This window comes from Theobroma cacao, chromosome 1, assembly GCF_000208745.1.
Source record: "Theobroma cacao cultivar B97-61/B2 chromosome 1, Criollo_cocoa_genome_V2, whole genome shotgun sequence".
Lineage (NCBI taxonomy): Eukaryota > Viridiplantae > Streptophyta > Magnoliopsida > Malvales > Malvaceae > Theobroma > Theobroma cacao.
The window spans coordinates 6,847,810-6,857,945 of record NC_030850.1 but is presented as its reverse complement, the minus strand read 5'-3'; the positions used below and the strand labels follow the sequence as shown (position 1 = coordinate 6,857,945).

The 10,136-nt window shown below is 32.3% G+C and overlaps 1 protein-coding gene across 1 annotated transcript; it reads right to left on the bottom strand.

Moving 5' to 3' along the window:
- Positions 4,362–5,951, bottom strand: LOC18611793 (U-box domain-containing protein 27). The gene has a single exon (XM_007048233.2). The coding sequence runs from the start codon at positions 5,821–5,823 to the stop codon at positions 4,612–4,614; it is 1,212 nt and encodes a 403-aa protein (XP_007048295.2). The 5' UTR covers positions 5,824–5,951; the 3' UTR covers positions 4,362–4,611.

Sequence of the window (10,136 nt, the reverse complement as noted above, 5' to 3'; positions counted from 1 at the left end):
ATATGAGAAAATAGGGGTAAAATTATTTACAAAAACACAATAAACCATTTCTGTATAAAAACTCTTTGATTGAAAATAATGAAAATGCATTCAAATTTTACATCTCTATTAATTGCAAATAATAATTTTGTATAAAGGATATATATATTTATACACATTTGTAGATGGACAAAATTATATTATGAATCTTTTAGTAGAACAAGGACAACTATAATCTCACATCCATTAAATCATAGGGAAGGTTTTGTATTATTTTTTTTTTCTCCAGAGAGAAGTAAAGATGTAGATTTACTAAGTACAATGTGATGAAATTCCATTGAGTTGGAGACAAAGGAGATCAGACCCAACAACTTTACGTAAGTAGTAATTGCACCAGATTCTCAAAGGTGACAAAAACCTGCTGTACTCTTGTTCTTGAGTTTGAAAGGAATAGGCAACGGCACTCCAAAAGGACAAAAGGTTTGAAGACATAATAATTAATACGTCACTGCGATTGCATGTAGGTGTGGCCTTTGCCCTTTCGTCTAATCAAATGATGAAATGTTTTGTCAACTTAATTACGTGATGAATGTTTCTTCGAAGTGGATGGTGCGGTAACATTGAAGAAAGAAAAAAACGAATCAAAGTATTGGGAGAGATTGGTGCATGGTGGGGTGGGTTCAGAAGCAGGAGACCGTTGCAATGCCATTGCTTGCATTCTGCCCCTACCACTCACAATGGATAACCAGTCATTTCACACCCAGGCACCTAATTCCACTTGAACTTCCATGAAATAGATACCATCCTAAATAATATCTTACCCAACCCAACAGTAAACACTAGCAATCATTCCTTATCATCTATCTTTCTTCCTATGCAGTCCAAGAAACCAACAAAGTCCTTTTATGTGTAGGAAAAAAAACATAATCATGGGAATTCTTTATCTTATCATATACAAATATAAAGAATTTTATTATTTTCAAAATTGTCGCTTAATATATTAAATTTACACCTTTCATAATTGATATAATTATGATTTTTGACAAGTTAAATGTTTTCTAATAAAGAATTTTATTTAGAAGATATTTTTGTGAAGAGAAATTTATATTAGGTTGATTCTATTTGATTTTGCAGGTTGTTTTCTTCATTAAAACATGTACGCATCTCTTGAATTCGATCTTTTGACTTTGATTTTACTATTGCTTAAACAGGATTAATATTTTCTTTTAATCCTTTATTATTAATCTAAAAAAAATTACATTCAAATATTTAACTTAATAATATATATATTTCTACTTAAAGAGTTAAATTTAAATAATCTCTTTATCAAACCCTTAGTGCATCCTCATGTGACCATAATTTAAGATTAGTCAAAGCATCCCACAGATCTCTTTATTATAGTGTTTTGATCAAGTTAGCCCATCTATCTAAAAACTAATCAATTTAGAATATGCATTTTCTGCTTCACGTTGTTTAAATCAACCATTAATGGTAAGACAATGTTGAAGTGACATTAACGTGTCAAAGTAAAAAAACTTTTTTATCACATCGTGGATATTAAATTACACAAAATTACCGATTACAGAAATTAAATTAAATAAAACTCTATATTATATAGATTAAATTGAATAAAATTCTATATTTTATTTAAATTAATTTTTACTTCATAATTAACTGATATAGACATTCTATATACTATTAGGCTTTTTATACTTGTAAAAATTTGATCATAAAATACCTCTTTACCTATGTCAAACAAAGTAACTTTCAAAAGATGAGTATTTCCAGAAAGCAGTAGACTGTAAAGGTTACATATTAGTCTTCACCCTCATATCACCTTTTTTAAATAATAATAAAACATTTACAAAATTTTATTTTAAAATTTAAAAAAATTTTCCCTCTCATGATAGGATAGATTGATGGATACAAAGTGACACAATCGCTTTGCCATTTCCTTTCCATTAGGAATGAACTCTTGGGGTGTGTAAGATCCCATATTAACTTCCGACAGCGCCCATCAATTGCTCTTGCTAGCTCTTAAGGGAGAAGGAGAGACGCTATTGCCCGTTCCCACCTTTAAATTACGAGCCGGAAAATATGACTCTTTCACAAGCCCAAAGGCCGAAGCTTGACAGAGAAACGTAAATTACCATGAGCCCCTCCTTCAATAGGCTGATATCCTTTTTCCTCCAATAGTTGAAGGTCGATGGGGTAACGGGCTAAAGTATTACTGTTAACTTTGACCCAAAACCCAATGGCCAAAGACAGTGACAAGCAAGTTTTAGCAGGTGCGTAATATGATGAGATTATTTTCGCTTTGACTCTACTCCCACTGTGTTGGAAGAGTTTTCGAGAGGGAAACAACAACAAGAAGAAAACAAAAACAGAGGCATTAACCCTGTAGCAATCATCAGGTTCCTTTTTACTCCTGTAGCCTGCAGTTAGCATATCAAATTTTCTAATAAGCCCATCCCATCGCCCATCAACTTCAATATTATAGTTCTTCGGATTTGTAAAGTTATCCACTGAAGCAATGGTGCATTTGCATTTGCATTGCAGTGCAGTGCAGTGCATTGTCCCCACTCCCACAAAGTCCCAAATACCATTCAGCTTTTTTGCTTCGAATCCATCAGAAGAAAACCCCTCCTCTCATCTCACTCTAATAAAAGGTCACGTGAGATGTGTCAACTTTGACCCAACATTTTAGCCAACGAATCTGACAGCTCTCACTACATTACAACCAACAATTTGCACTCCAATACCCCATCAAACATTAATTTAACTTCATTGTTTTTATTCTTGTGATTATCAAGCACGCAAGATCCGATGGTCCTCAAATTGCCCCAGCTATGAATATAATAATGCAAGCAAAAATTATTAGATGCCAATTATAAGATGAGCAAAGATTGTTACCATAAGCAAGTATTGGTCTGCATTTTCTATTAATTAAGTAATAGATTCGTATATACTTACACAATAGTTTAATTTCGTGATGCTTTTTGATTTATGGATCCAAATATTGGAGTAAAAACAAGGTTTATGTAATGGTTTCTCCGATTCAACAAATGTAAATAAAAAAGAAAAGAAAGGAAGAATGAGAACCACAAAAAGAAAAAGGTAAAAGGGCCCTTCAAGTGCTTGGAGAACCATCCCTTCCCAACTTTTGATGCGCATGTTGCAGCCAATCCCAAAGCTTTTCAAAAACCCAAATCCAATACAAGACAAACAAGCATTGTTTATGCTTCTGAGGATGTAATTAAGAACTTTAGAGTAAGCTCGTGGTTTCAGTGCAGTCCCCCCTCTTTTCAAAGACCTCTCTTTTGATCTTCGATTAAGGCTTTTTTTTTAATCTAAAGTGGGCGCATTCTCAAGGGCTAATCTTTCTAGTGTCCATATTATGAAATAGAGAGAGTGGGAAGTGGTCAAATCTATCTCCCTCACTTTTAACAAATTTCTCTTTTCAGGTTGTGATTCCAATCCCTTTCATTACTTTCTGCCATCGAAAAACAATTTGTTTATTTTTGTTTTTAATTGAAAAGATAAGTGCTCATATTACAGTCAGCAAAGCAACCCCATTTCAGCAATTGCGGCACTTTGTTTGTGTCTGTCTTTACTCCAAAACTCCTTGTTTTCTTGCTTTTCCTCTAATTAATCCTCCCGCAATACTGGCTTTTCTTGTTAAAGTTCCTTCTCGTATCTTTACTCCTTTACCTCTAATCTCCCCTAGCCTGCCCAGCCAGGAATCTTGCTTAGTTTTATAAGTAAACAATGAACCAAAAATAAAGGCGAAAACCCATATCCAAGTCATTGCATCGCAAATGCCAGCTCACATGGGTTTTACTTCTCGCCCATAGGTTCTATGTAGACGGCTAGAGGCAAATGTAGTTATATGCATTACGCTCATATATTATTGAACATCAGCACCACAAATAATTAAAGCAATTAGACATCAAATCTTCTGGTCAACAATTCTTTTATAGATAAAAACAGGATTACCATTGGCAAAAAAGTTTCAAAGGATTGTTCTATTTAGCATTTCTCGACTTTAAATTACGGGGAAATCCATAACAAATGCAATTTTTCTGGTGTTTCCCTTGACTTGCTTTTTTGTCAACAGACAAACAATTAGTGCTGCAGCGAAAACAAGGGCCATGACTGGCTGGTGCTGCCAGGTTCAGACCCTTCATTGACTATGAGTAGGCAGTACCACAACTTGGAGCTGCTCTGCCACAATTACATCTATTTATTGAGTTATTGAATGAGCCTCCTCTTTGTCCTTTCCCAGTTGAAAATCAAATCAAAACTGTACCTTCTGGAATTCAGCAAACAAACAAGCAGGCAACAATTTTCCCAGTCCCAAAACATCAACATGTTACAGCAAGTTGGCTCCTTTAATGCATATCCTTTGATTCATTCAAATACCCATCAATGATCAAACATTAATAAAAAGAATCGAAGAAAACAGGAATTCTATTAACTCCCTAATTAAAACCAAATGAATTTCTCTTTTTTGTATTCCACTAACAAAATTTTTCCTTTGATTTACAAACTTTTTTCCTTTTTGACTCCTTAATTTCTTTTCCCCATCCGTTTAAGAAGGAAAGAGAAAAGAGAATGCAGAAGCAAAATTCCTCAAAAGGGCATAATATGGGTAGTCTTAGTATCATAACTTGATAAACAAGACTTGGAATTAACCCGAAAAATCTTGAGCAAGTCCGCCGACATTTGCCTAACCGCAGGAGAACAATTGCTTTGCATCAGCAACAAAAACTTCGTCATCCCGTTACTACTAACCACCGCTTCTTGCGCTTTCTCGTCTGTAAACAAATAACAAACGCTCCAAAGTATCGTCACCGCGTGCTCTGTCGCTTTGCTCGATACTTTCAACACTTTCTGCATAATCGCTTGTAATAATATTGTATCATGCCATATCTCTGCCCTCCCTTCTTTGCAAGACGACAACGTTTCGAGAAGTTTTAATGACTTCTCCATTATCGAAACGGTCGTATTCGGTTCGGATACGAGGTTCTTAAGTTCTGGGATAGTTCGGGATTGGATTAGTCTGGTTTTTATGCGTTTTGGCATTGTGATTGCGATCAAACAAGATAAGCTCGCCTCGATCAATCTCGGGTCTTTCTCTTTCCTTATTGATTTCACTAATTCGGATACTAATCCATCCTTTTCGGCTATTTTGAGCATGGACTCACCATCGACGGCGATGGACTCCAGTAATCGAACCGACTGGATTTGCGAATCTAAACACCCTCCTTGAAAAACGAGAAGAATCGTCGACAAGCAATTCGATTCCAACAACGGCTTCTTATCCAAAATTTTACTTGACATCAAATCCAGAATCTTAACAACTTGTTCAATTAATTTGATGTCCGAATCCGCATTCCTCATGAAATCAAACACCGCGTTCAAAAACCCGTCCATTCTCGCGAGGAATTCGCAGTTCTCCTCCGATTCTTTCGCGAAACAAACGATCTTCGCTAACGATGAAAAGCAATTGTTGTCGAGCTGTTTAACCAAGACTTTGACCTGATCTGGAGAAGGAACGACGACTGAGGTAGCCGCTGAGTCGGCTTCGACTTGACGGCGAGCTACTGAGTCTGACCAGATCTGAATGAGTCGTTGTAAATTTCGGTTCGGAACGAATTCTTTGCTTTGGAGAACCTGCATCGTGGCCGGACACGTGTTGTGACCGCTGTCTAGCCACCGTTGAATGCTGGCTCGGTCGTATGTTACGCCCGTGCACAAGCTCACAGGGGATTTCATCACGTCCAGCGATATCGGACACCGAAAAAAACTCGGAACCGTAATGTACAAGTCGTCTCTTCTCATTTTTTTTTTTTCTTTCCTCGTTTGGACAGCAGGAAAGTGAGAGAAAATCGAAAAATTCACGGAGAACGTGAAAGAGGAAAAAAGAAAGAGAAGTGGGAGGTGGGAGAGGGAGAGTGGGGTGCGGGTTTAAAGAGGAGAGAGAAATAGTCAAAGGATAAGTGACCTCAGCAATTAACCTTTTTTTTCAAAGAAAAAAAAGGTTATTTAAATTTCTTTTTTAAAAAATATTCTTTTTCTCTTTCTTTTTTGTTTTTTCGCTTTTTTTGAGTCGTTGGTCAAAGAAGGGTGAGGTTTTGGAATCAAGGGTATCTTTACGCGCCGTGTTGTTCAGATTTTAAGATAGAGAACTTTAGCCGTCCGATGAATGTCAGAAATGATGTTACGGATCACGCAGTGAAATGGACGGTGTAGATTAGATGAACGAGAAATAAATGAGTAGAATGAGGAGGGGAACGTGGGGGAAAAGGATGGGGCCCCACCGGAGGGTTCGGTTGGTCGGTCTTGATTGCATCATTTGTACCTTGAGGAGGCCCGTGGACCTCTGATATTGTGGAAGGAGATTTTTTATGCTTTTTTCTTTATTTATTTAATATTTTTATAACTTACATTTGTGGAAATTTTGTTTCTTTTTTACTCTTTAATTTTATTCGCGAAAAGGTCTACCTATATTCGCTCTACCTTTTGATTTTTGTCTTTTTCTCTCTTTTTATTTTGACTAAAATGTTTTATTAAGAAAATTGTTAAAGTTGAAGATACTGAATTCTTGTATTTTATTTTGTGGAAATTATACATGATTTGGTTCAACGATCAATATCTTAATGTTTAAGCAATTTTTAGTGGGCACTGTTTGCCGTTGGGCAGCAGATCTTTTAACATGAACCATATGTTACAAACTTTGGTATTGTTTGATAAATTGAAAAAAAAACACTCATTATTGAAAGATTAAGTACTATATTTTTAGTTCAAATAAATTTAAGTACTGTATTTATTATAAAAAAAATTGTTTGGTATGTTTTTGAGAATTAAATGTTGATTTTCTTAAAGTTTTTGTAAAAGAAAAATATAATTTTATAAGTATATTGCATTAATAATAGTTTAAAAAAGAAAGAATATTAGATTAATATAATTAAATAATAATTTTTTCTTTAAATAAAATTAACTAACTAGTTACTTAAAGAAATTTTCTTGTGACAACCAATTAAATAAAATTCTCTTATACGTAATACCGAAAATTTTAAACTTTATAAGTAAATTTATAAATCTAGTTATCACATCCATTGTGTTATGATTAAGGAAATTTATATATTAAGACAATAATTATTTAATGATCATATGAGAATCTTTTAAGTCTATTTATAAAATTTAAAATTATTCCTTTAATATATAATATAATAATCCACTTATAAATAATTCTTTTATGTAAAAAAAATCGAATTGTAATTATAATTTAAACCAAATATTCAAATACAATAACTAATACATATTGAGATCAATAAGTTAGGAATTATTGACTCATTTATTACCGAGCATGGAGCCGGAAATAATAATAATAATACTATTGCAGCTATTATTCTGTAGTAAACGGAATTTATGAGGGCACTTATGCTATAGCTAAAAGTATAATGCGTGCACTTGAATCTAGGACATGATTGCAATAGCACCGAAAGCTTGGTATAATGGAGGTCTAGGGGCACCCAACATTATTTGCCTTGATAATCTACAAAGGTTCATCATTTATTTTTTCAGTTTCACTCACCTTTTATAGTTTTTACTTTAGACAGAATTTAATTTCCTCTGCCAAAAGATAGTTGGAATGCTATCTGACTGTTGTTATTAGAATTGTCTAATCATGGGTCTAACTACCACTATCTTAGTGTAGTTTAAAAAAAAAAAAACCATAGTGGGACAATTTAAATTCACATATATAACATAATTCTAAATATAACCAAGTTGAATAAATTAAAGTCATCAGTAATAATTTAAATATATATTTTTTGTTGTATGAAATTTAAAATTTTATTTTTTCTTGTAATCCAAAAGAATTGATAAAATTCAGGAGTCCTTGTTTTTATAATATAAAATTAAAGACTAATTGAGATTTCACTTTAAGGAAACTTGAAGATGGATTTTGAGCAATGAGATTTATATACTTCATGTTTGCTTGATTTAAATCGCATGGGGTGATTAAAGTTGATAAATAGATCAATTATTCATCTGAAAAAAAAACATAAAAGAGAAAAAGAAAAAGATAGATAGATAAATAGAGATATCATTTCTAGTTCTTTAATAGAAAAATATAATAAATCTTCGTCTTTTGAAACTGTGGGAAACATTTCTTTGTTGATAGCACAAATGTAAACTAGTAAATTTTCCCGTTGAATTGAAAGGACATGAAAATAGTCAGCCTTGACATTGAAATTTTGAATATAACATTCAAAATACATTCTCAAATTTTGAAAGGCGTGTGTATTTACTTTATTAACTCTTTTAAAACCTTGGTAGCACCTTCTTCAAAAAATTAAATAAAAAAACTTGATAACACCATATTAAAAATAAAATAAAATATTTTATTTTTATAACTTTTAATCATAATTTCACCCAAGTCTATTACTATTCAAAATAGATAATTTTTTAAAATAATATTTTCTTTCTTCACTCTTTTTCTCTATTTTCCTTTCTCTCATATTGGTCTTCGACGCTCCCTTACACTAATCGACCATTGATCGGAATCTAATTGTGGAATGTCAGATCCAGTTGGATCTCCCTAGAGAAGCGTGATTTAGCTGCACTTCCCATTTGGCCACATACCCTAAAAGGCAGCACAATTTGGTCAGATCTGATGCTTCCTGACTAGATTTAGTCGACAACGCTCCTTTACACGAGTTAGTTATTCGTGACCAAATTTGGTTGTAGAATGCCAGATTCGGTTAGATCTCCCTAAGGGAGCAGGATCTAACACACTCCCCATTTGGCCGCACACCCCATAAGGGAACGCAATCTGGTCGGATCTGGTACTTCTCAACCAAATTTGGCCATGAGGTGAAGGTAGGATAAAGAGATTTTTTTTAATAAGAGAGACAAAACTTTAATAATGAAAAATTATAATTTATATAATTTGATAATTTTTAAAATTAATGAAAGATAAAATTATTCAAAAAATATTACTACGTCATCAAACTAACGAAAGTATTAACAATTGACTAACAACTGGACTTATATGTCCAGCGAAAGATACTCTTTTTAGGCATATTGTCTTTTATGGATATTAATAAGTCGTGTAAAATTATGAATAAAAGTTAAGAGGATTAGAGTATTTTACCTAAAAAACAAGAAAAATAAAAAAACTTTAACTCCTAAAAAGTTTATATTTTATGATATTTGATTCAACTAAATTTCTCACTAAGCTTTTAAATATTGATTTAAATCGAAACAAGTTTTTAACCCTAATGAAAATTTCATTGCTATTAGATCTAATGCTAATCTACTTTTTTTTTTCTTTAGTGACATATAACATGACAAGTTAACATGACCATCTAATCAAATAAGTTGAATTTTTGGACACTCCACTCATCAGGTCATATGCAACATGAACATAAAAAGCTAGTTGACATTGGATCTAATAGATGATTAAATTTTTATTAGAAATAAGGGTTTGTTTGAAGTTAGATTAAAGTTTAAAGGCTCATTTGAATGTAATCAAAAGTGAGTGGTTTAGTTAAATAAATGATCCTAGTACAAGGAATTTTTTTTTTAAGGTTTATGCCAAAAAAGAAACAACATTAATTGCACCTTTGTTGTTGAGTTTAGCTTTGAATTTAACTCTCCATTTTTATTTGTAGCAAAACATCAGTTATTTACAAAAAAAAAAGTGAAACAAAAACGCACATGTAAATTTACGATGAACATTAATTACAATTAGAAAAGAACTAAAATGATCAATAAAATCTCAAAAAAATTGACAAGATAGTAATGGCACGTTTGGTTCGCAGAATAGATAGGAATGGAATAGAATAATTATTACGTGGGAATAAAATAAGGTGAGAATAGAATAGAATAAGTATTATGTAGTTTGGTATGATGAATGGAATAGAGTATGAATAATTATTATGAGTTATTACAGTGTTTGGTTGGTAACAATAGCTTTAGAATAGGAAAGGAATAGAAAATAAAAAGATAAAAATATCTTTTATTATATTTAATTATTTTTTATTTTATTTTTTAAATATTAATAATTTATAATTAATTAAAATATTAATAATTAATAATTTAAATATCAATATTTTAATATAATTTAATTACTAATATTTTAATTA